At 36.0% G+C, this 27,493-nt stretch overlaps 1 protein-coding gene across 16 annotated transcripts in view; it reads right to left on the reverse strand.

Moving 5' to 3' along the window:
- Window positions 1–629: 629 nt before the first annotated feature.
- The window catches only part of Stacl (Stac-like), a 194,977-nt gene continuing 168,113 nt past the window's right edge, over window positions 630–27,493 (reverse strand). For 2 of the 16 annotated variants that reach the window (XM_069498855.1, XM_069498840.1), the window contains 11 exons: window positions 22,487–22,531; window positions 19,483–19,592; window positions 16,926–17,093; window positions 15,610–15,810; window positions 14,089–14,154; window positions 13,155–13,280; window positions 11,695–11,778; window positions 10,353–10,495; window positions 8,295–8,537; window positions 7,264–7,440; window positions 630–6,560 (listed from right to left, as the gene is read on the reverse strand). In XM_069498855.1, the coding sequence (XP_069354956.1) occupies window positions 7,297–7,440; window positions 8,295–8,537; window positions 10,353–10,495; window positions 11,695–11,778; window positions 13,155–13,280; window positions 14,089–14,154; window positions 15,610–15,810; window positions 16,926–17,093; window positions 19,483–19,592; window positions 22,487–22,531 (1,330 nt within the window). In that variant the 3' untranslated portion in view covers window positions 630–6,560; window positions 7,264–7,296. Of the gene's footprint in view, window positions 6,561–7,263; window positions 7,441–8,294; window positions 8,538–10,352; window positions 10,496–11,694; window positions 11,779–13,154; window positions 13,281–14,088; window positions 14,155–15,260; window positions 15,387–15,609; window positions 15,811–16,925; window positions 17,094–19,482; window positions 19,593–22,486; window positions 22,532–27,493 lie in introns of all 16 variants that reach the window. The other 14 variants (XM_069498843.1, XM_069498841.1, XM_034968973.2 and 11 more) reach the window with 14 other exon arrangements.

Below are 27,493 nucleotides of genomic sequence, written 5' to 3' on the forward strand. Positions count from 1 at the left end.
TAATATTGCAAATGCCGAGCATAGCTGATATTTTTTAGTTAGTAGTTGTTGTTGTTGATTAGCATAGATAGACACAGCTAGAAGCTAGAAGCTATAAACTTTAAACTATAGAAACGAGAAGCGAGAAGCTAGAAACTAGAGGGGATGAACATTCAATAGCACTATTCAACTGAATTTTATTTATAAATAGAGCTTAAACACCAATTTCTATATTTCGAACTACTTACAAAAATAACGAACTTCGATACAAACTTTCATCCCCTATTATTTAGGCCCCTTGGGATAGATCGTTTATCAGTGCTCACTTACGTTAAATACTTACTATAAAGAGCTGTGTAAAATTTCATGCTTCTAGACCGACTGTCCACTTTATTAAGCTCTGTGTTGTCCTTGTCCTGCGACTCCGTTTTATCAGAGTGAACTAGAGTGAGGGAACTCTCGGTTTGATCCTGGATCGACGGTATGTCAAATATTAGGCTATGGTGACGTAAATTCAAAAAAAATTAGGGCTACCTGCGTCAGTGACGTCTTCAGTGACGTCGACGCCTCGAACGTTTTGTTAATACTCCCTAATTGTCTTTAACTATGGTTTCATGAAATAGATTACAGGAACAATAAAACGAAGTCTCTAATTAGCACATTTTTATTATAAAAAATCAGCAATAGACCTTTACAAACAAACTTACGGTCCAAAATCAAAAGAATTTGTTTTTGAGAATATAGATTAATTATTAATTACTAATTTACATAATAACTACCTATTTGTTTGTTTCTCTTCAATCTGCGGAAGCCTGGATGGGCGAATTTGACTCGCACTTGGCTGTACGTTTGATTAAGTAGGTATGCTTTTATCTATACATTCGTGATTACAACTCATACTAAGCTTTATTTACTTTGGCATCAAAAGGCGGGCGGCGCGCGGCGCGGCGGTACGAAGCGCGACCAGCGTGCAGCGGGGTGATTCGCTAACTCAGTGTCTAACACTGAATGATAGCCACCGAGCTCATTTTTTAATCCGTTGACGGTTTTCTACGAAAAAACATTTTACTATCCCCCAGTGAAGCAGCAATGTAGAACCAATCAACCTCTACCTAATAATTAGTATTTTCAATTTTCGAAGTAAGATAAATATATCAAGTGGGGTATCATATGAAAGGTCTTCACCACTGTCCATTCGAAAACAGATTTTTAATTGTTTTTGTGCATCATAGTCTTTGAATTATCGTGCAAAATGTGCGTGCGAAAAAATACGACTGTAGTACGGAACCCTCATTGCGCGAGCCTGACTTGCACTTGGCCGGTTTTTTATTTGATTAAATTGCATCATTTTAAGAATTTGCTAAGTTGCATCAGCTCAATAACTTGTGCACTAAATAGGTAACCATTTTTAAATTCTGTTGTGTTGGTATAATATATGTCCCGCAAATTGCTAATGCGCGTGACTGCCATTTTAGTGACGTCAGCACTAAATTTTAGCTGAGTTAACTGATGGTATACTTTTCTTTCGGCTGACGTCAAAATGAAGTCATTTCGATGTTAATGAGACATGGTTCCAGCGCAATAGCAATTAGCGGGACGTATACCTACTTAAACACTTAACTTTGCATGACTTTGCCTACAAAAAATATTTCGATAATACATACTTACCATAATAGATAGGTATTTCTAAATATTTTTTTCTAATGGACAACATTAAGTCAAACAGTAGGTAGGTAGGTATAACACGTTTAATGGTATTGGACTTATCAAAACGCATAGACGTACATAGGTTTAAATGGCATCACATGTAGGTACCTATATTACTAAAATATCGTTTCAAGTCTTACTTTAGTAACACTAAACATCTCACTAGGGCGTTTTCCCTAAATCTAATTAAAACTATAATAATTATTAAGTTCTAATAAACAATAATCAAATTCATTTTTTGGTTCTTTGTAATTAAATACAAACGTGGTAATAACATTTTTACTTTCTCTTTACACGCGTGATGCGTTTTAAGTTTATATAAGTAGATAATGCGATTTATATATTTTGTACAATTATTATATTATTAATATTAATCTGTGCTCACACCAAAATAGGATAGGTATTTTATGTAGGTATTTAAATACGATATTATTTACATAGTATTATTTTATAGTTTTGGTAACAAATCTTAGGTAAGTACAAGAAATAGAATGTATATAGAATATAACGTAGGTAGCTATTTCAAACTCAATTTTTTTTAGAACATAATTTTTTTTTTAAATAAAATGCCTAATTAATAACATCTAAGTATCCTATCTATAGTCTAATGTTAAACAGGTATAATTTGTAATATTATTATAATATTATTTTATAAACAATTATGTTTTACGTAAGGAATGTTTAGTAATATTAAAATACCTTCATATAGATAATAATGGTACAACATTATATTTTGTAAATTACACTTAAATTTCAAGGGGACGGTTCAAACGTGTTAAACAAATAAAAATACGGTTAGTCAATGATATTATTACATAATAATGAAAAGTTACCGCTCCAAGTGGAAACTTTGCGAAATTAAAATCGGTGGTACTGAATTTTTTATTTTAAACACGGAAACTAAGGTCCATTTTACTCTGACGGTATTGTGTTTCGACGCTCGAATTCTATCAATATTTGGTGAGATGTAAAATCTCATACTAAGCACACAGTACTTTTGCGAAATTACAAAAGAGGCCTTTTAAATTGGCTCTACTGTAATAAGCAGCCTAGCAAAGATAAATTGACTTTAATTTTGGTACCTACCTTTGCCATTTGAGTTCAAGTCATTATCATAATGTAGGGTTTTTAAAATTGCAATTTGTTAAATATTTATAATTCCTTAATAATTGAGATTAACGACCTTCATAATTTTCTTAAGCTAACTAAATCATCTTAAGGATGACCTAAAAAACATTGATTATTTTATAAACTAAACATATTGTCCTAAATCAAAAAATTTAAAATTCAACCGTTTAATGTACTTAATGAAAATCTTGTATCTACAGTGCGTAATAAGTTGTTATACAAACCATAATTCTTTTAGTTTGATCATTTATCACGATTTACGATAAACAAACTAAGCAGCAATTTATTACAAGTATTTTGTAAAATATCACTGTGGTAACTACCATAATCATAATCATATTATCATAGTTAAATTATAGACATTACTACATGATGCCTGCGACTTCGTCCAAATGCAGGTAAACTCTCTTTGGAAACTCTGATTTTCCGGAATGAAACTAGCCTATATGCAATTTATCTCTGTATGAAATAAGATCACGCGAATTCATCCACGTGGATTTAGGTATTTTATTCTCGTGGAAACTTTCTAATTTTCCGTGACAAAAAGTAGCCTATGCCCATCCCCGGGAATGATCGGGACTATCTACCAGATTTTGTCGAAATCGACAGACAGACTTTCGCATTTATAATACTAGTATTAAAAAATATTAAATATTATACCTACTTATATCTTTTAAAATAATTATTATCATAATATATATGATTTCTTTTTTATCTGCATGTAACGGAAAATTGATAAAGCCAGAGGGGCTTGCATAACTACCTATATTATTATAACTGGTCACACTGTTACAGGAAAGGCAAATGTTTTGTGTTGGGGGATTTTTTTATTAAAAATAAGTTTGGCAAATCAGTCGGCCGGCAGAGGCGACATTCTGTGACAGCGAATAGTGACTGTTATATTAGATATTAATATATCCCGGAAAACGAAGAGTTCCCGGAACAAAGATTAAAAAACACCTATGCCCATTAAGGTTAGCGCGAATGTGCGGAAGGATACGATTGCCACCGGCCACACAAATCGCGATAAGTACCACGAATCATCTGTCGAACTCCACTAGTGGGGCGAATCCCAGGTGTCCATTAACCGATAGTTTTGCCACAAACATAATAAATGAACGAAATTGACACATGTAAAAGCTATTGTTTAATGGATCCCCGGAATCATCTGAAAGTACAGTAGGCATACTTAAAACAGCGGCGAATAGAATAGAATAGAATAGAATGTTTTTTTTATTCATGTAAACTTTTTACAAGTGTTTATGAATAGTCAGGTAATTTTAATTTACCCCTGGTTCGGAACGCCGTTCCCACCGAGAAGAGCGGACCAAGCTCGTTGGAGTCTCAGGGCTGCGTTTTAAATGAGGCTCCCGTTTTTTTCAATGTTTTGTTTCATGGGTTTGACTCCCTCAGGGGAGGTAAAGGAAATAATTGTTATAATAAAATATGAGCCCTAATTTTTCGCTTAAATTTTATAGAACTTTAGAATATATACCTACTTATAATATAAAGTATCAAAATCAGTAAACAGCATTATATAACATTGCAAGCGAAGCAAGCACGATTTTTTAATAAGTTTTATAAAAAAAATGCTTTTTGGATTTGAAAATGAACAGAAAGCAATAATATAATCATAGAATACATTCACGATCAAAGTGAGCACAAAACATTTCTTTGATTTTACAGAAACAATGCTCACATAGGTATAAAAGTGAAAGCGAACAGGAACAGACAATCTAGTTACGGAATAAAATCACAACCAACCAACCAAACCAACCAACTACCTACCAACTGAATATGATCACCTACATAAGATTTGTATAATAAATAAATACTACTACCTAGTACGCATATAATGAACTAGATGATGCCCGCGACTTCCTCCGCGTGGATTTAGGTTTTTTAAAATCCTGTGGTAACGTAGTGACTCTCGTGGTAATTTTCCGGGATGAAAAGTAGCCTTGCCCCGGGATATAAGCTAACTCTGTACCAAATTTCATCCAAATCGGTTGAACGGTTGGGCCGTGAAAAGCTAGCAGATAGACAGACAGACAGACACACTTTCGCATTTATAATATTAGTATGGATTGAAGTATTTCAATCAAGCATGAAACATTGTATAAAAGTACAAGCAATTTTTTTCTTTTTTGTCAGAACCGATCCTATTGATGACTTTTCACTCTTAATTTTTTACGGAGGCCTTCAACTCTGTTATGGTACTTATTTAGTAAACATAATATTACTCATTTGGAATTTACTAAAAGATTTCTCAAAGGCGGCCCCCCAAATCCGAGGCCCCGAGTGGATCGCACCTTCCACCCCACTCAGTCCGCTACTGGAACACTATATTAAATATTAATATAAGTACATTAGCAATAGATACTTTACAAAAGTAAAGAAACAATATTATTTTGTAAAAAAATCATAAAGCTTTTTTCATACTTAATTATTAAATAATACATTCCTTATATTTAGCTAAACACGAATATAATATAATTTAATAACAATAGATACGGCAAGGAGTTCATTTGTATATATAATTTTTTATATTTATGGTATACTTGTATTTATAAATGATATGTCACTATGTAATGTATATAATTACGCAAAGATAAAAAATATTCTAAAATAACCCTAATTATGGAAGGATTTCATTATTAATAAATAGGCCTTAATAAATATAAAACTTCAAAATATACTAGTAGGTAAAACAGCGCAAGGATTTTATCCGAGGTAGGAAATCGAGAAATAATAAAATTGAAGGTTTAATATATATTTTTTAATCATAGAAGCGTAAGTCACAAGATAGTTTTTTATTTATTACCTAAAAATAATAAGTAGGTAAGTATTAAAAACTTTTAAAGTAACGAGGAGAGTGAGTAGGTACTTGCCCATTTGGTAGATTTCAAAGCTTGTTTGCTTGTTTGTACCTATTTAAATTTTTCGGGGTCTTCAGTATTTTATAAATACATTCATAGATCTTACAATAGCCGGCAAGAAATATTGTACATCGACCTTTAGAATGAGATTTCGGCTTTGTAGAGCGTTGTTTCTGTATGTTGACTATATTATGATGTTTTGTCGGTCTCAATCATCAATGACAGAGACAACGGCTCTACGAAACCGCTATCTTTTTCTAAAGGTCGATGTACAATATATTCCTGCCGCGTACTGTAGATATTTTGATTATGGATGCACTCACAAAAAATTACTTAGGTAAAGCAGGTTAATTCACAACAGGTCAACATGGCAATCGAGGTCCGGGATAGCGGGGGTGCTGTGCGGGTGTGTGGGGCCCTCTCCACGACTCACCTCATAATCCTACCATTTCGACCTGTCGCGAACTATAATATATCGATTAATTCAAAAATAACTTAGTCCAATAAAATCTAAAGAAACAATTGCCTAAAGAAGTTTAGAGGTCGGTCACCAGACGTGATCGGGCGTTGATAGTCGTAATAATCATCTGGCGGTACACATGGAGTCATTTGCAGGGGTCTGGTGGAAGACGAGGCTCCACAACGTCTGCAAGTTGTTCTTCTCACGCCCAAGGGTCTTCGCCACCACCACATGCCTTCTGTCGATGCTTCGTAGCTAGCTTTGTCAGATCGCCGCGTTCTGAATGCTTCGTATGTCTCGGACCAAGTGGATGCTTCGCTGTCACAGGGTGTCACTGGAGCACTGCGGGTTGGTTTCGGTTTCGGTTCGTAATACTTGCTACATTCTTCGGACAATGAGCTACGCCTCTGTAAAATAGCAAGTGTAAATTAAAAATTTGTTCACCCTGGACATTTGGTCTATCACTTCCCATAAGTTATTGTAAATAGGTACGAAAGTGTGTTTGCTTGTTGGTTTGCCCTTCAATCACGTCGGAACGGAGCAATGGATCGACGTGATCTTTTGCATGGATATAACTAAGGACCTGGAAAATGACAGGCTGCTACTTGTATCCCAAAAGATCGGGGAGTTCCCACGGCATTTATAAAAACTTAAATCCACGCTGACGAATTATTGGGTTTAAGCTAGTATTTAATAAATCTGACATCTTGTAACCGACCAAATACCAGCTCCATCATTAGACCTAAAATACTGTCTATTGGGTAATCCAATGAGTCCAAACTTACCTTCTAGATTTTAGCCAAGCGTTTACTGTACGTAATCGAATAAAAAAATTTACCTGTCAACAATGCTAAGTTCCTGTTGCAGAAGAAGGGTTTGGTCATAGTCTGCCACGCTGGCCAAGTGCGGATAGTCATCGCACACATTTGAGATATGCAGGTTTCCTCACAGTGTTTTCCTTCCTCGTTAAAGCAACTAGGCACTGCGGACACGCTGGATAGGAGTACAACGTCTTAACCACTTGGCCATCACCGCTTTAATGGCTGCCAACCAATATGGCTTCTCCAATAGGAGAAGGCACCAGAAAAAGAAGTTTAAAGTTCAACATACCCTCATGACATTAAAGTGGGGTAGCTTGAAGCGTCACACCTCCTGTAGGAACTTCGACGGACACACAACCTCGCGGTTATCCCCCGACCGAATCATCACCATGCCGTCGAGCTCATCCGCAACTTGAATGACGATCTGATCACGAAGAAGCATCAGACTTCTCTCTCCATCCGACGCCTCGAAATTAAAAAAAGGAGCACAAGAAATTACCAAGTGATATAATTTTCAATTAAGAAAAATGATTTTAAAAACAAGCTTTTATGTAAAGGTTTTACGAAAAGGTATGTCAAGACAAATCCAATGAGCCCAAACCCAACGGAGTTATTTGAGGAGTTCTTATGAATATCTGCCGGCTCCATCATGAGACCCTGGACATCATCTCGGTCTGTAACACTTATCAAGATAAATCCAACGAGTCCAAACAAGACGAATTTATGTTAAGAAATTGAGGAGATATCTTATGGCCACCTAAGGGCTCCATCATGAGACTGCCACCGTGGTACCATATTATTCCATTGTCACTGAAGTATATGTTCCAAATTCCATTTCAATTAGTTGGGGGGAACTGGTCTAAAAACTCAACTGTTAGACTTGACCACATACATACTAGAACACGGCAAGTTAAAAAAAACCTAAAGCTGCGCGGACCAAGGCTATAGGCATATTGTTTTTAGTTACAAATAAAAGGATGAACTGACTGACATATCAACGTACATTTCTCAAACCACTTGATAACATAATATAGAAACTTGAGATTTTGCTAGATATTGTTTTATCGTAACGTTAACCGCCAAGAAGGAAGAATTTGAAGAAACCACTCGAGCTGTACCTACTAGATTCTCTTTGTCACAAATAGCTCCATTTTTCAACGGGAGAGCTCTTAATCGTCTTAATTTAATTCTCTGCCGAATGGGATGCCTTCGTTGCTATCTTTTGGAAGAAATATGACCGAAAGACGTGTTCGTAAAAGCTTTGATAAATGATTACAAATTTCAACAAATGCTTTAAGCAATTTGTCTTTTGGTACTTACATCACCACCTACTTCCAAATTATGCGTCACTTGAAGAGGCCGTTCCCCAGCATGGAGCTTAGTGCAGTATTTTGATGGAAAGTAACCAATCTTGCCCAAGCATTTGCCCTTCCACCAATCAGGGTCGGAAGTATCAATCACTGTCACCTTGTAACCCGCCTTCAGGTCTAGTTCATCAGCATGACGCGACTTGAAGTTGTAAAGAACTACGTACAAGTTTGTAGGTAATAGACGTTGATGCTTCTGAAATTGAAAAAGAAAATTGGTAGATGTTGGATAGCAAATGTTATCTTACGGAAGTCCTTGATACACAAGGAATAACAAGCTTAATTTGCTATAATTTGCCGAAACGGACAAATCTGTACAATGTGCAGCATGCTATATGCACTGCCCGCCCTGCTACTACTAAGTGTGTAGGAATTTGTGCATGTGACTCCACAATGCACAACTCTTGACGTTACTCCGGTGTCGGAGTGAAACATAAGTTCAATATGTTCTAGAAGACATGTGTAGCGTTTTGTGGTGGTGGTAGTATTGCGTATTGCTTCTTGGTTTACCTGTATGTTTAGTAGTTGTAGGGTAGGTCCTGTATATCGCAGTCTTTACATGATAACATACATTTGTCTGTTCCGCCGGATTGTAGCGATTTAGCTTGTTATTCATTTGCTAGATGGTGTTACAATACAATTTTTTTGCAGAACAAATGAATTATTTCGAATCAGACAAAACCTATATCCATACCTGTCTTACTTAATACTTATTAGTGTCTGTCTTACTGTCTGTTACCTTACGTAATTAAACCGCTAAGCCATAGGGCGTTTGTGCACTAATCCGTGATTTCACGGATCCGTCAAAAAATACGAATCGAATGTACATAATATTTGTAAGACGGCCCTTTCGAAAAATCAAGGATACGAACCGAATACGGATGAGTGCACAGAGGCCCTTATGCTAACGGATCTTTTAAACACGGAACATGAAAAACAGAGATAGAATTCTTTTATCTCGGAGATGTAAGTAATTTTTGAAACCGCGGGCAAAAGCTTATCAGAATTAGCTTTATTTTTATTTTGGCTGGCTTAATGCCTGGAGCAGCCTGGCTGTTTAGCGCAGAAATGCAGCCAGTATTCTTGGCAACATTCCATGCGGGCATGATTTTTAAGTATATTTAGTATGTAATTAGATTAGGCTGAAGCTAAAGTTTTATTGTAACATTTTGCAATAAAAAAATATTCGTTTTAATTATTGTGTTTGGTGTCCAGTATAGTTTTTCCAATAATTCTTCTAGTTTCGATAATATTATATTAGTGGTAAGAGGGAGGGAGAGTCTTCGAACAGTGCGTGTTGCCAGCGATGACATATGGATCCGAGACATGGTCGCTAACTATGGGCCTCATAAGAAAGCTCAGAGTCACTCAGCGCGAGATGGAGAGAGCTATGCTTGGAGTTTCTCTACGTGAACAAATCAGAAATGAGGAGATCCGTAGGAGAACTAGAGTAACCGACATAGCTCAACGGGTTGCGAAGCTGAAGTGGCAATGGGCAGGGCACATAGTTCGTACAACTGATAGACGTTGGGGTCCCAAGGTGCTGGAATGGCAACCTCGCACCGGAAGACGCAGCGTTGGAAGACCCCTAGGTGTACGGACGACATCAGACGAGTCGCAGGGAGCCACTGGATCCAGGCGGCGCAAGACCGTGGCGTGTGGAAGTCCCTATAAGAGACCTATGTCCGGCAGTGGACGTCTATTGGTTGATGATGATGTTGAAGAGGGACATACCTCAATAATAATTGAGGAACTAGCGAACAAAGTGGTGTCATTACACTTCTGATCATAATCCTTTTTTTTTTCATTACTCCGGACGTTTTTGGCGCACTGAATACTTAATCTGATTTCATTTCCAAGCAAAACGGCCAAAATTTTTGCTAAAATTCAGTCAAAAATTTACAGTTTCAACAGCTTTAATTCAGTTTTGTGCTCCTCTTGTAAAATTTTATTTCGTGCTGTTGAACTTTTTCGTCGTCAGCTCCTTAATTATTTCATGGTTTGTACTTACGCTATGTTGCTTGACTGGTGATGGACATGGACTAGTGCTGTTGGAAGACAGGCTCTTATCCGGCTCGTCAGGCAGTTCCACGCTGCTCATGCGTCCCATTCGAGCACTCAAGTGTCTTCGGCTGTGTACTGGCGACGATGGTGCTGTATACCCATCACGCAGACGGTTAGTTTTTGAGTAGGTAAGCGTTTTATGAAAACTAGCACTGTTAATTAGTCTACGAAGTTAGCTGAATAAACCACATTAGCGGCTGATACCTAATTATAAGTTAGTTGAAAGGCATTGTGTTACAAGGCATTTGATTAACTTATGAGCAAAGACTCGTAAAACATGCCTTTATTGGATAGCATGTGACAAGACATAAGATAGTAGGTAGGTAAGTGTCTGAAAGAATAGCATAACCCCAATAGTTAATCCCTTTTCTTCACGACAATAAATCTGAGATGTAAGTATATCTACTCAAAGGAATATTGCTTTCAGTGGATTGGATTGAAGTAGGTTCATGTTTTTATTTGAAACTTGCAGATCGTTTAATTTTATAGTACTACAAAATAAGGATCTGGTTTGTTTTGTTGTTTCAAATTGTTTTGTATGAATACTTACTTCATAAATGGGGATAGAAAATAATGGAATTAACTATACAACTAATATAAAGTAGGTACAGACATAATTTGAAAATGAAGTATTTGAAGACGTAACTAACATTTTTGAAAATAATATCGGAAAGTATTTGTTCGTTTTTAGTAATAGGTATCTCATGATATTACTATGCTAATAAACGTGTTTAATAAATTTTGTTGGCTGCTTAGTAAATTCAGAATTAGTAGTTTAATTCGGTTCCCATTTTCAGCTAGTTTCGCAATTGATACTGAAAACTATTTATAATAAATCGACACACATAATATCAGTACTAACAGTTAGAAACAATCAGACCAAATGATAAGCATGCAAAAATTTTGTTTTCATTAAGATAGATAGTCATATTATGTTAATTACAACACCTTATCTTTTAGGTCGCAAGGCCAATTATGTTGTATCAGTAAAATGATCTGAATCTGTAATGAATTTCGTTATCCTTATGGTTACATGAAATAAAACAGTAAGTTAAAAGAAATGAAATATTAGATGAAATTGTTACTACAATACTGTAATGATGAGTAATAATTGTTTGATACTAACACCATAAGCCTTTGCAAAATAAATTTTTAGCATTCTTCTTAACATTTAACTAAAAGCAACCGCAATTTCAGATAAATTTATAAATTATGTTAAACGTTTAGAGCAGAAATGATTGTATTGCGGTTGTATTTCGTAAAATGTAGTGTACCCATAAATAACGTACATGATTGAGAATTGGCAAAGTGATGAATCATATGGTTACTTATTCTATTGGAGCCATATCTCATGCAATATGTTCTGTAGTCACCTAGAAAAATAAAAAAACGTGAGTCTACATGCAAAATCAAAGAAAAGTAAAAAATTACAGATAGTACATACATCTTTTGTTTCACGTGTAGCAGGATACAAAATTCTGAGCACATTGTGTTTTGTTGGAACCAAAAATACCGAATAGCAAGACTTTCGGTTACCACTTAACGACGGAGAAAGCACATCATCAGGAAAATATAGAGATAGTGTAGGCGACGTGTAATTACTAAGACAAACACAAGCTAAGCCAAGGTAGGCCATTCATAAATTACGCCAATTTTATATTTTATAGATCTCAAAAAAAACAATGTGATTTAAAGAAAGAACGTTATAAGGATGATATCATTTTAACAATTCTGAGTCTCGAAACTTATGCTCAGAATTACAATGCTATGCCTTAGTTTTGTGAAAATTCAGGAGGAGAGGTCAAGTGCGCTGTATTATTTAACATGTTAAGTTAAGTTAGAACAGTAACAGTCACTGTCTTCAAGACTTGATATTACCAAAAATTTTTATGTAAGTAAATAATATACGTGTTAGATGTAAAACATGACGTAATATATAAATGTCCAGATATAGTAGTAGTGAACATTCAACATTGCTGGTGGTTACAAGACATCGCTTTATTGACAACAATTTAATTTTCGAGTCCAAAAAACCGTTCCATAAAAATAATAAATTGTTTGACAAGTATTTTGATTCTCACATACTTAAAATAAAATTTAAATAAATACAAATTTAAATTTGTAAAATTGAATTGCACTGAAATCTTAATTTGTTATTTTAAAATTCATTTTTTATCCTTTTTTAGCAATATTTAAAACAAAAAGATGCAGATACCTACTCTAAATTTAGTTTAAAGAAAGACATCAGAATCGCTTTTACAGATTTGTAACATCTAAATAGGTATAGGATAGAGAAAAATGCTCGACTTTTCCTTTATGTATTCAAACGTATACGGCTAAAAGCTAGCTGAAACGATGCCAGCATCGTGTTGCAATAAACAATCGAGACTTACAGATCATGTTGAACACATTACAAGAGCAATAAATTTTGACTCATTAGCTTTGTACTATCAAGCAAATAGTACCTAAATGTTTCACAGCACACCGATTTGTTAGCTGTGGTGTTGTTATTGTAAAAAATAATTTTGCATTAACGCTTTCAAAAATTTTGAACTTAGTTTCAAAGAAACCCCCTTCAATGTCGTTCTAAGCCCTTCAAAGAATATGTTTGAGAGTTTCGAAACTTTTGCAACGTAAGTTTTCCAAGTTAGAAACTATTCGATACAAATCTGTATGTGGTTGAAGTTTGAACATATAAAATGTGGTAAGGTTTTTTGGGCCCATGCTTGATTACTAGCGATGTTCGTACATAATACTCGGCTGCCTTGTGAAGGTTGGTCCCTAGGGCGACGTCTCAGCTCTCCACACTCGGGCGAATCCAAGGACAGACTCTTCATCCTAAGGTTCAACTTTTGACGTCTCGGTGAGTGCGGCGCTATAACAGTCATGCAGTATGAGCATTGGGAACTTACCAGATCTAACAACTTCAACAAAATCACGATTTTCAGTTGGTCCCTTATTACATTGTGCTATTTTCTTTCTTACGATAACAAATGAGTAACAACTACTTAGTTTAACTATTAAGACTTTGCTTTAACTTTTCTGAATGATTACAATAAGCGTGAATTACTTTTGATTTAAGCTAACTGATCAGCAAACCTGCAGTAAAATATGACTTAGCTTCATCATTATACAAGCTAGAATTTGATCATGATAAGGTATATTAAACAATAATACATGAGTATATAAAATAATTTCAAAGATCGAATCGCTACGGGTTCTGATTTAACTGAGAAGTTTACATCAATACTTAGAAACTAGCTCATTTCACACATAGGTACTCAAAGTAAAATACATTTAATATTTATCAGTGCGTAAGCGTTGCAAAAAAAATTGAAGAAATATTTATGAAACAAGATGCACAAATAAGTAGGTATGAAGTTACTGAATGGAGTTTACGAGACGAAACCTACAGATTGCTACTAATTATATAAAGTCTACCATACGACTTAATGTTCATTCAATGATGTATTTATGTATGATGAGTATAAGTAAGTAGGTATTTAATTAATCTAAAATATTATATCACCAGATCTTATAACTCGTCACCAGGCAATTTAGGTTCGACAAAATAGTAAAAGTGTGTCATCATAATTATGAATGAGAGGCAACAAAATGCAACGAATCTCTTAACACAGAAGAGGTCTACGGGGAATCGCTTATGTACAAATGATGTTTGGTACCAGGTAAGGGACTGGTGCGGTCTGCCTGCCTCAACATTTGAGCACTCTTGGAGTTCCTCATCGAACCTGTGTGAACAAAGTAAACGGAGTCTGGTGTGTAAAAAATGTTACTACATCGTTCCTCGCGTCGGTGTCGCCCTGTAAACTCAGTAAATAAGGTATGCAAAAAGCGAAAAAAGAGGGAAACCGCCGCGCGTCATTCTAACCATATTAAAAATATTTTTTCCAAGTCTTGTAGCGTTTATTTTGTGGTAGCGTGTTTTTAAAAAGTTAGTAGTGTAATTTTAAACCGCTTTGAAAAAGTGTTATATACAGTTAGTATTTTGTGCAGTTGAAATTAGCTGATCCGTGAATTAAATACAAACCGCCGAACACAAACGCATGCGATCATCAGCACGACATCGCGGCAAGCCATGCACACTTATACATTCAAGTGCTTGCCCGAAGTTAAAGGCGCCCAATATAAAATGTAATGTGCATTCTGGTAGAAGGACCGAAAAAATAAAGCGATTCAACTATGATTTTTATTGTAACAGTAACCATATACATATCACAGAACGCGGGGCGTTTCGGGGCAACATGGACTCGCGAGCGGCTCACGCGGGTGAGCCGGCAAAAGCACTAAGCCTAGCGCTTTCTCTTAATGAAAAGACGGTATGACACTATGATCTCATTCCCCTGATTAATTATAGTCATTTTTTCTTGCGCACGCTGGCCATGGGCTTGAGAATCGAAGGCGGGGGATCGCCATTTTCATTTATGAAACATAAGGGTTGTCCGAAAGGTCGCGTCGGCGTCTCTTCAGATTCTGTAAAGATAACGAGCGAACAAAAAATATATAAAGAAAATAACATAAATGGTATAAGTAAGGAAACTAAATAAACTAAATGCATAAAAGGAAATGAAGGGCGAGTCAAAATGTCTTTTCTGTGACGTGAAACATAACATCCAGTGGGAGGTCGGGGTAAAGCAGCTACAGCATGGTTTTCGAGCTTCATCTAGTTACCCTATTTGATTCTAACACCTAGGTATACAATAAATAAACATAAATAAATATAAACAAAAACACACAACGAAAATCAAGAATGGGAGCCCAACAAAAGACGGAACATAAAGCTCATTTGCAGTCAGACAGAGAGCGATGCGATGCTACTGCAGCCGTGGACGCGTACTTTCCGGCAGGGAAATGGATCGGTGCTGCGGAGAGCCGCGGCGCGACCGCGATCCCCACATGGACAAACTCTTGACGCCGGCGAACAACCGCCGCCGCACGCCGCTCTCGCTCCGCGCCGCTGCGCCTACCGACAACACCGCGTCCTCTCAGTACCGACCGCACCCCGCCCCCGCCCTGCGCCCCGACATGAGAATGCGTGCAAACAAATCGACACTACTGAAAACGAGTGAACTGAGTGAAGCACCGCGCGACCGTCGCGCGTCGCCGCCGTGGCGGAGGGACGCCGACGATCGGCGGCGGAGGCGCCTCGAGCGGAGATGCGAGCGAGCTCGGGTGCGGCACCAGACCTGAGCTGGAGGAGACAGGCTGCGGCGCCACCGCCAGCCCCGCGCCGGGCCGCGCCGGCGAGCGCGCGGGCGGCGGCTCCTCCGGCGCCGCAGACACGCGCACTAAGGGGCCGCCCGCACCGCCCGCGCCCGCGCCGCCCCCGGGCTTCGATATTTCGTTGGCCCGCTTCAGAACTTGGTAGGTCTGATCCACTTCCTCCTCTGAGCACCGAGCGAAATATTAATACAAACGCGGTCGCTATTACGCGGCATTAGTTCCCGACAGACATGAGCTCGACTCGATCTATAGTAGGTAGGTATTTTGTTAGTAGGTACTAGTGACAGTTTTGTAATGGCGCCTGTTCCTTGTCTGAAATGACAGTGTTTGGCAATCTGATTAGTTAATATGCAGGACTGGGTGAACAGGGGGCAATCGCACTGACTCATACCGTACCCTCGTCATAGTAGCTATCGAAATCGTCATCGAACTCGACCGATCTCTTGAAAGAGATCTTGGTAAGTCTCTGCCCTGGCAGCCAGCCATCCTCCACCCCTGGACAATGTGAAGTTAGTGTCCGGTTGCGTTCAAATGATGCGTGTTGGTACGATGTTGTGTGTCATAGGTACATAAAAGCTTCATGATTCGCCAGTGCAATTTGTAATTTTCATTTATTTTTCAAACAAATCTGTACCTATCACCCGTAAACTGCTATGGGTGACATTAAAAATTGTTACGAGACGAGTATCATGATACCTTACCGGCACTGTCGTTATGTTTGAGTATGTACTCCAAAATTATTACAGTAGTATGGCTATCATCATAGCTAGGTATGGTAATATTTTGTAGTAGTAAAAGGAAAAATATAAAATATGCAGATTCGCGCATCATCAGTAACACGTCCTTACCTAGATATCGTAGGTACTATATTGAGAATAATAAGAATATTTATGTACGTATTATTAATTATTTTAAACGTAATTATAGCTTAGCTTCACGAAAACGCATAAACATACATAGAATTTTCGTTATGAACACAACTTACCATCCATGAAGTGAACAGGTAGACATGTTCCATTTCGTCGAAAAGAATTAGTTTAGTTAGTTCATAATAAATTAGGTGACTGCTAGGTATACCTATCTCGTTACTGAGTTTTAAAATCTCCTACATTCCCATTTGCTATATACTACAAAATGTACCTATATGTTGCAAATAATTAAATATCGTTAAGCAAGTACATAATTAGAATGATTACAAGTGTTAATTTTGACAAAGAATTTTCCCTCGCCATTAAAATAATTCTCATGGAATGGAAGTATTCAATTTCGAGAAGCTTACTTTCTTCGTCGAATGCAGCTTCTTGTATTCGGTGTGCTTCGATCTCGGAGGTGCTCTTCTGTCTCCTGAGAAGGCGCGACTTGGTCTGACACTTGCCGACTTGCGGCATACAGTCTGTGTGCACATTCATCTTACATATTCGGCATCGTAGACCCTGACGCGTGTGCCCTGAGGAAAAAAACATTATTTAACAATAAAAACAGAAATAGAATGACCGGAGCATCCTCAGAAGATGTCGGGGCGAAACGTGCGTCCAGTGTGTTTGGGATTTGTGTGGTGGTGCGTATTGCTTGCCCAGTGGCTGGGTTTTCCTGCATGTTTAGCAGTGGGAGGGCGGGTGGTGCATGTCGCATGCTGCATGTTGCACCATACAGATTTGATTTGTTTCAGCGGATTATAGTAAAATTAAGCTTTTGGTTTAGGGAAATCATGGATTTCCGCAAAGTAACGTCTGCTTTTGTACAACATCGATTATATTTTTACTGACTGGCTATCAGAATGCATAGCTCAAAACACTTACGGTAGAAAGTTATACTCAGATTAAATTCTTCTGAGATTTTTGAAAATCACCTCCCAGGTGGATTAAAGAATTATATTATGGAGATGAAAGTTTTAACATCCCATCTACATTCAAAGCTGTTAGACTCTTACCTCTATATTTTTATAGTTTTGTGGTATTTTTGACCTACTTATAAAATTTTAAGCTTATTTCGTAGTTTAACGACATATTTTAATGCAGATAACGGTACATACCACGATTAATTTGATGGTTTTACTTGTCGATATTTCGATCTAATCGCACGGATCGTGGTCACGATGGGACTGCGGACTGCGGTGTTTTACTAGTAGTAGTAGCATTTAGCAATGAGATGTTGAAATTAATATAAATATTGAAATTGAAATGAACCATGTATAATAATGCGGAGAATTCGTGACTTTGTTAACACAATTTCTACCTCCTAGATGTTCTAATTTCACTTTGTTTTATGTCCTGAAATAATCGTTGTAAATTATTATTAATTGTAAACCTCAAAGCTGTCGGCGTCCTACATCGCCGTTGACCGAAAATCTTAAAGGTGGCCTAAATGTTAGTGCGGTAATTACCGTTAATTTTAACTTTTCTTTAAAATATAAGCAAGTAGGTCCTTATTATGGAATACGATTTCACCTGCGTAATTTAACTCCAGTAGGTAATATAACTAATAGTAATATTAATAGCATAAATCGACAAAAGTTTATAAAAATTTTATAGAAACATTTCCTTGGATAAAACATTTGCGTCAAATAATAAAATAAAACCAATGCTTTAAAAATAATGACTTCAAAGTCAAAGTCGAACTTCATTTATTGCATTATACATTGCTTATTCGAGCGTGCAATATTATATTATTATCAGTACAAAACCAGTGGTTTAGGGCTTAAAAGTTATAAAATATGATTAAAAATTGACAATAATTGACAATAATTGATAGAAACTAGGAGATAATGGATAATAATTAATTTAATTTAACTTAATTTAATTTACTTAATAATCATTAATTTGATCCCGTTGTGTGAATTATAATGAGATTAATTGGAATCGTACTAATGGATTTTAGCCACTAGTGTTTTTGGAGGTCATTTGATTTAAAATTTTAATTCATGGGTTGTTATTATTATTACTAAGGGAAGTAGTGGCATTCTATCTTATCAGAATAAGTAGATCTGAAAAAGTTAACAAAAAATACCAAAAAACCTCTGTTTCTGAAGATACAACCGGTAATTGAACATACGTTACTAAAACATTTAAAATATCTATATTTAATGAAATAAATACCTAATTATAAGTAAAATGCATAAATACCTATCAGTCGTGAAATAGAATAGGTATCTATAAGTATACCTACAAGTAAAAGATCGTTTAGTGCCTAATGGACACCGTAGCAGGTTGAATAAGAACAAAAGTATATGACTACGCAGTGGGGTAATTATTACGGTACGGTTTGTGTAAGGTACCATAATACAATGTTATTTTTATGTGGAATGACATTATTGCTGTGCCAGGCGGTGGCAGACGCATAGTTATGACCTTCAATTTGACGCCTAATCATTTTATCAGCAATGGTTTACGTACTAAATATGAATACCTTAAATTGTATTATTATTGAATATAGAATTACATAAAATAAACATACAATACAGAGCAACTGGTAAAATTCACGGTCTTATCTTTAAAAAGCTATATCTATTATCTACTACTAGCCATCCATCACAACAGGTAAGTTCGTACCAGTGATAGAAGGGTAGGCGCCTAGGGTGTAAGAAAAGAGTAAAGTACACGGTTTTTCTATTATAATATTATGTTAAGTAATTGTAGGTAACTTTTGTACCCATATTTAAACACAAAAAACTTTATCTTTTATCCTGAAGACGAGATTTACAGAAAAGTTAAGTTGTGTTGCCTCTATGAATTTTCAGTTAAAATTTCATGGCGGCAGAATGAAAGTTTGGCCCGCAAGTTTTTTTGGTAGTTAATTGCTGATTAATTACAGGCATAATTATGGAAATACCTACTTACCTCTAAGTACTTGAGAGCAGATATCACAGGGTGTAATTTTCTTGTAAGTATATTCTTGAAAGTTGTGTGCGTCAGAATCCCCTCTCAAATCACGGGAGGCGCCATTTCGTCTAAAGCAAAAAAATATGTTAGTATTTTATTGTTAAAAAATCTCATTTTCTTTTTACCAGCATTCTTCATTACTGATAAGCCTGTATAGAAATGTTATTCAATTTTCATCCCTATTACTTTAACCAAATGTGTAGGTTGGCCAATTATTTTCAGTAGTTTTCCAGAATTACTCATGATTTCATTATTTACTTGTTTTGCGTGTGTTGTGTTGTATCATAACTAACTTAGAAGAGGCAAAACTTGCTGCTAAGTTTAAGATAAATGTTGATTTGATTTAGTAGGTTTAATTTAATTTATTGTTTAAAAGAATATAGAAAATTACATATTAACTTAAATTTCTGATCTCATAATCAATAAAATTACAATGAATTAAAAAGAACACTTATTATAAAATAAATTTTAATTTAGGTATATGATATAAACATATAATTGTATAATTTAATTTAAACTTTGAAATAGAAGAGTTCAAAATATTTTTTTTAAATTAGCTTGAAAACTAGCTCGCAAAATTGCTCTGATGAAGATCTTGAGAGATTAAAGAACAAATGTGTTAGGTTAGACAACAATCGATCAGTGCACTAACAGACTATTACCTTAACCATAGGTTATTTGAAGTCGGTTTATTTAAATTCTGTGACTTGTGTGGTGTACTTTTTAAAGAAATATAATAATTCCATAGGTACGCGCGCCCAGATCCAAGAAGATCCCATCAACAGCCGGGTATTTTTTCATTTTAACCACTTTATATCCCTTAAACTTATTTTAATTACCAAAGCTGTTAACGCTTCTCATTCCCAAGCTATATTATCATTTAAATAATCCTTTACATTATCATAGGACTTTTTAATAAGTTTACGTTTTATGAAAACTTTGAACTTCTTTTTGTCATTAGAAGACGTTCTCACGTTTGCATAAAGTTACATTTATTTTTTGGAGCTTTCTTCTTGAATGTAATTATTTTGTACACTATCCTCTACTGTCAAAGCCGTGCTGGCCGTGCCCTCAGAGATTTAATAAAAACTAAAGACTGCCGTACCTTTTCAAGGTTACCTTGTTGCTGTCTTGGAATGTATTAACGTTTTTCACCAGGTGAAATAGTCATGGGCTAGCTTGTCATCGGTAAAAAAGAAAGCACAGACGCGGGTAAAATCATTAAAATCCAAGCTCTATGTGGTTAGAAATACGTCACTCATATTGATCTATGACGTTGAAGGTCAAGTGTATGGTTCTGCTTCGAACCAATCGTTCAACTCAACCACGCCGACAACCTTGGCAATCACCCTTTAGGTCTTTGCTTTTAGAATAACCCACATCAAACTAATGGATTGTAAATTGCTGGTAAAATTAGAGCCGGTATTGTTAGCAGATTACGCGTAGGGCGCGTAGGTACCTCTTTGTAGACTAAAAAAATTCTAGTATTTTACCCGGCTGCGGGTCTATCCAAAAATAATATCTGTTTGTGGGTATGGAAGTCCGTTTTTGTTTTCCCTTCTAGGACTAAAGGATTCGTCTTGACACCGCATCAAACTGACTCCTCCGGGATTTTTTACAAACCAACATGGCGGATTTTAGGCTCTATTAAAACCCAGCGTTGTGGCCGGGTACAACATGAGTGCCCGCTGCTTTTTAATACGTATGTATAAGTGCCGCAAATTGCTAATGCGCGTGGCCGCCATTTTAGTGACGTCAGCACTAGACTGAAGTTTCGAGCTGATGGTATATTTTTATTTCGCTGACGTCAAAAAAACGTCATTTCGATGTTAATGAGACATGGTTCCAGCGCCTTAGCAATTTGCGGGACTTATACCAATAGTTTTTAAATTAACTAGCTTTTCCCACCACTTCATTCACGTGATATAATTTGTAGCTAGCACTCGGGGATAATTTAGCTGTCAGTAAAAGAATTTTCAGGATCGGATCATAAGTTCCGAAGATTATCTCTAGGTACATCCAAATTTATAAACTCTTTTAATATTAGTGTAAACATACAAAATATTAGTACTTAACCGTTGTTAGTGTAAAGGTGTGTTTTTTCTTTATTTGAATTTAGTTTTTCTTATAATACAGCTGTTTAATTTTTTTCTTTGCAAAATACCTATTTTTTATTTGATTTTGATTTAAACGAAGTTTAGTAAAATCCTTTAAACTAAAACTTGACTCGATGTACATATTCTAACTAAGGTCCAGTTTTATGGTAGGTGGTTAAATTTTAACCAATAATAAAAACAAATTAAGAGTTTATTAAGTTATAAAGAAGAATTTTTTGCCAACTTTTAACCTTAATCATGGAGGTATAAAATCCGACTTGTGCAAAACTCACTTTACCTTTTAACTTCAAGTTCAACAGTCTGGCGTGCAACTGGACCTTAATAATAGTTGGTTATTTGTAAAAATCTAAAGGTGCGAACATATTATTGTGTTCCGGTGTATTGTAAGCAACGATGCTGCGATACGATCGGCTAATATCGAGTGCCAACTGCCACGATATTCTACATTAAAATTATTATCTTAAGTATATTAATAGTATAACTCCAATCACCTTCTGTCACGACACGATACGCCACAACACAGCAATATGTTAGCGCCTTCATATAACCGTTATAATTGTGGGTGAAGTATTATACTTATTTTAAGGTAAGTAGATAGGTACAGACTGGAAGACAGAAGAGTAGCATAATATAATGAACTTTAGCGCATGCCAACTTTCAAAAGCTTTAGAAAGGGGACATATCCAAAGCATTTAGATAGAAAAATAGCGACAGGAAACAAGAATTATTGATATAGTCTTACAGTTGAATTAGGTTAGATAAGTAGGTAAGTAGGTACAATAATATGTAAAGGATGTGTTCTGGGTTACATACAAGGTCGTGTTACACCTACGGGGCAGAATTACCTCATCGCCATAACCGTTGACACCGCGTGGTACATTTGATTTTTTCTTATGATGCAAGAAGAAAGAAACATCAAAATGAACATGACAAGTGTCGATAAAGTATTAGAGCGGTCATATTACACGGGCAGCTAAGTCCTGACCTCTTCAAGCATAGCATAGCGATCTTCCTATCATATTCATCATTGTAGGGTTAGTATGAGACCAACATTACCAACATTGATAGATATATCAAGCGTCGAGACACAATAAATTCGGGGTAAAATGGATTTAAAGGTCCTTGATTCTTAGTCAAAAGTTCAGTACCAATGAATTTAATTTCGCTAGATTTGCGCATGGTGCGCTGGCTGGAGATGTTTGGCCGAACTTGAGCTTTAAAACAAGGTGATTAATGATCATTTTACTTTAAGTGTAACAACGCTCGAATCCTATCAACGTTGGTGAGATGGGAAACCTTATACTAATCCTACTCCAAATACAAGAACGCTCCACACGGTCGTGCAGTCGACGAAGTTGCAACGCATACATTAATTACTGTCCTCGACTTCTCGAGCTGTCGACTGCTCTGATGCAGTTACACCCCTCCAGTTTCTACAATATTACTGTAGTTGAATTGCTATCTGCTCGAGCAGTTGCAATGACTGCTCAAGACGGTCCATGATCCAAGTACATTGTTCCACGATCAATTGGTCGAGCTTCCCGTGTATGACCGCTCTTACACATACCTCCAACTGCAGAAACGCTTTTCAAATTAGGTTACTGTTGATAACTAAGATAGCTGTCACTGTCAGGCGCGACAGTTAATTTAGTTTGCGTAACCGAATTGGTAGGTACTAAGCAATCGACCATTATTTGGCTGATTCTGTAATTAGATTATAAATAGCGTTTTAGAAACGGGGTGATTAGTGCCTCTTTGTAAACGTGTCGTTAAACTTATGTTTAACTAACCAGTGATTAACTTAACACTTCTGGGAACAATAATGATTAGTAATGTTGATTGATTAAGCGATTGGTTAGTTAAATTCAATTGTTTAACAACCAATTTTAAAAGAGTTCGTAGTACTATACTAGCTTCTGTGATGTTAATTAAAGGCAAGCGCACACTACATTGAATCGCAACAAAAAAGCGTTCTTGGAGTATTTTTTAACCAATGCAGAGAAATGAATACTTCTTCAAATATTATGTTGTATTGCATAGTTATATCTTGCGATGCAGTCTGCTAAGATGTGCGCGAGCCATAAATATTAGTACAAAAACTGATGGTCTTGTTCCATGATACCTGTTTTAGTAGGTATTTTATTGTCTTTAGTAATAAATAAGGTTATAATCATAGATTAATAATAAAAATAGTCATAAGCTGTTTTTATTTATTTAGTACAAGGTTATTTATTGGGGGGCTTAATTTTAATTCTTAGTGTAATCCAGTTAAGATCAAGTTCTGTACCCGACATAGATAAGTAATAAGTAGGTAATATTTGGTGAATATGACTAGATATTGATGTTTTTCCTTTCATACTCGAATAAAACAACTTACGACCAAAAATTACATTATTAAAGCTTTCCATATTAAAAAGGCGACAAATCAATAGTTTTATTACTATTTAAAACAGTTAAAATGAACTCCTCTTATATTCCCCTTTTCTTCGGACATTATCGAAGAAGGACTATGGGTTAGTACAAGTTCATCATCTCGAAAGATTCCAATACAATATAACGAAATACTATAACTGCCTGTCTGCCTTTGTTGAGTCACACATTTATTATTACCGATTTTTAGTTCGCAAAATATTATTGGCTTGGGGCACTGCATGCTCATGCAGCTGCATACTAATTGTATGGATATGTATATGATGCATACTTAAGGCATTATAAACAAGGTTTGGTTCCATTTTACCTTGTCGGTTGGAGTTTCGATAAATACAACCAAAATCGATCAACGTTGTAGAGAAACTCATTCGAAGGGTACAGAGTAGGTACAGACATCTAGTTCAATGAACTCAGTCGAGTAGTTGCGATTTTAGAAGCCACGATTTATGAGGAAAAGCACGGATTTCTGAAAGGAAAAGCTAGTGAGTGGAATTTATCTGAGAGCCGTCTGGTGATGTTAAGTTTATACGAGGGCCATTGAAGTATAAAATCAAACAAAATAAGTATAACTGGCCACTGTTAGCGCGGTGATAGTCTAGTGGTTAAGACGTCGGCCTCCTATTCGGAAGGTCGGGGATTCAATTCCGGGCATGCAGCTCTGACTTTTCGGAGTTCAATATGTGCAGTTTTAGAGTTTTGTTTTGGAGGAAAATATCGTGAGGAAACCTGAGAGTTCTTTGTAATGTTCTCAAACGTTTGTGTATGACTTAAACACTTCTCATTCTGAGAGAAGACCCGTTCTCAGTATTTGTCCGAAGGCGATGGGTTGATCATGATTATGATGATGATGATCACTATATGAAAGTGCGTGTCAGAAGATGAAACTATAAAGGTTCCTTGTTTTACTACGAACCCGTAAAAAGAAAGCAAAAAATATATAAACTAGGGTGATGACAAGTTACGTGTGTAATAAAACCATAGGTTTAGAAAATATTTCAAGAGCTTCTTTTTATTTTCTTTTGCTATTGAATAAACGTCCTTGTTCAAATGTTGTATGCACCTCGTTATCTCGCCAGATCGTGTGTTTGCTTAAGGCTGTATTTATCTTAAGTGCTACCATGCTACCCTTCTATGAAATAACAAGAGCGAAACGGAAAATGTGTCACACGATCACATTACCTATTATCATCATCATCATCATCATCATCATGATCAACCCATCGCCCGCTCACTACAGAGAACGGGTCTCCTCTCAAAGAGTTTTGGCCATAGTCTACCACGCTGGCCAAGTGCGGATTGGCAGATTATACACACCTTTGAGAACATTATGGAGAACTCTCAAGTCTCAGATATGCAGGTTTCCTCAGGATGTTTTATGTGTCCGCTACGCTGGTCAAGTGTGGATTGGCAGATTACACAAACCTTTCTTTCGTCTAGCTCAAAATAATAATAACTTAAATTCTGTAAGAATTTGGTAGCTTTGAAAATAAGTTGTTGTATAAACTTGTAACTAAAAAATAAACCTTTTACCTAATCTATGGGGCTGATTCTCTAGTACACAATCTCTAAACTAAACTAAATTAACAGGTCTAAATCTAGTGCTTTCCTTTTCCGCAAGCAACATTATGAAAGGGATAGCAATAGATTTAGACGTGATATTTTAGTTTAGTTTAGAGATTGTGTACAAAGGAATTAGCCACAATGTCTAACTACTTGGTACCTACTATAAAACACCTCGATAAAACATGGCGGCCTCAAAACAACAGCTGTTTATATTATTGTTTGGCCATTTTTACAGAGATACTTACTGAAAAAATATCTGAGTAATTCTCAAGTCGCGCTATGTGCCTAAACTTTTTCCTTAACGATCAATAGTGTTTTAGAAAAGCGGCCAAGTGCGAGTCAGACTCGCGCACCGAGGGTTCCGTATTACAGTCGTACTTTTTCAACATTTTGCACGATAAATCAAAAACTATTACGCATAAAAATAAATGAAAATCTGTTTTAGAATGTACAGGTAAAGCCCTTTCATATGATACCCCACTTGGTATAGTAATCTTACTTTAAAGTTGAAAATACTAATGATTTTTTCATGAACACATTTTAATTTTTTAAAGGTAACATCTCAATGAATATCTAGCACCTTTAACTTTTAGGTTAAATTGCCTCAAATAAGTATTTGCTAGACTCACGAAGGCCCCATTACAAATCACGCTTATTTTTTATGCCATTTGAAGCCATACTAAACTCGGTCACTTGCCCCGCTAATCTCATTTGTGTGATATATTTTTACTATATTGAATATGCATAAACTAATTAATTTATAAGATTAGTTACAAGATTAGTTACCAGTTAAGTATTATTTATTGGCTCCATGTATATTTTCTATATTTATTATTATTACCTTAACGAAAATTAAACTTCTTGGTAGGTACATATTATTTTCATCTTTTTTTGTAAAAATAGTTTAAGTACCTACTTTATTCATACCAATTGGACTTACTCAGATTACTTACATAACATTGAAAAAACTAATTTGGCAAAGTCAATTTTCAAATTTTTAGAAACTTAAATATTTTGAACTAGATGAAGCCCGCGAGTCGCGTGTAATTAGGTTTTTTAAATTCCCAAGGGAACTCTTCGATTTTTCGGGGCAAAAAGAAGCCTGGGATGCAAGCTGTCTCTGTTACAAACGTCTTGTTAATGGTTAAATGGATGGGTAGAGAAAAGGTAGCACTTATGCATAAAATATTAAGTATGGATGAATACTTAAGTCATACAGAGATTCTTAGGACGAATGTGAATTTTTAGAAATCCGAATGTTGTGAAGATTACTTAGACCAGAAAGTGCTGCTAAGAATGGAGTGGGTTGTACTTATGTTGAATGGCTTTAGATATCAGATTAGTTCCGTTCAGTCGAGGTTACGCTTATTGGACAAACGACTTTTTCCACTTAAAGTAGAATGGGTCTTGAAGGGGTAAATAAATTATTGTTAGCAGTCTCCTTAAACGCTTGCTTCTAAGGATTGTGTGGGATGTTGTGAAATTGAACCTTCTCCATACAAACGTAAGTTTTACGCCTTCATTCTATTATTTTTGTTCTAGATCTATAACTAAGCCAAATATCGATTTATCTCTCCATTATCTATGCCATGTCAAAATTCATGACCAGATCAGCAATGAGTTTAAAAATTTAGACCAAAGTAGGTATATACTAAGGTCTACCTGAACCTCTAAATGCAAAATCATAAATTTCAAGTTTCTAGGTCCAGGTGTACTTTTTTATGTCAGTCAGGCAGTCTTCATCCGCGTGGATCTAGGTTTCTTAAAATCCCGTGGAAATCTTTGATTTTCCGGGATAAAATGCTGCCTATACTTACTTATCAATTTCCGGGATGCAAACTACCTCTATATCAAATTTC

This window comes from Maniola hyperantus, chromosome 5 (genome assembly GCF_902806685.2).
Source record: "Maniola hyperantus chromosome 5, iAphHyp1.2, whole genome shotgun sequence".
NCBI lineage: Eukaryota > Metazoa > Arthropoda > Insecta > Lepidoptera > Nymphalidae > Maniola > Maniola hyperantus.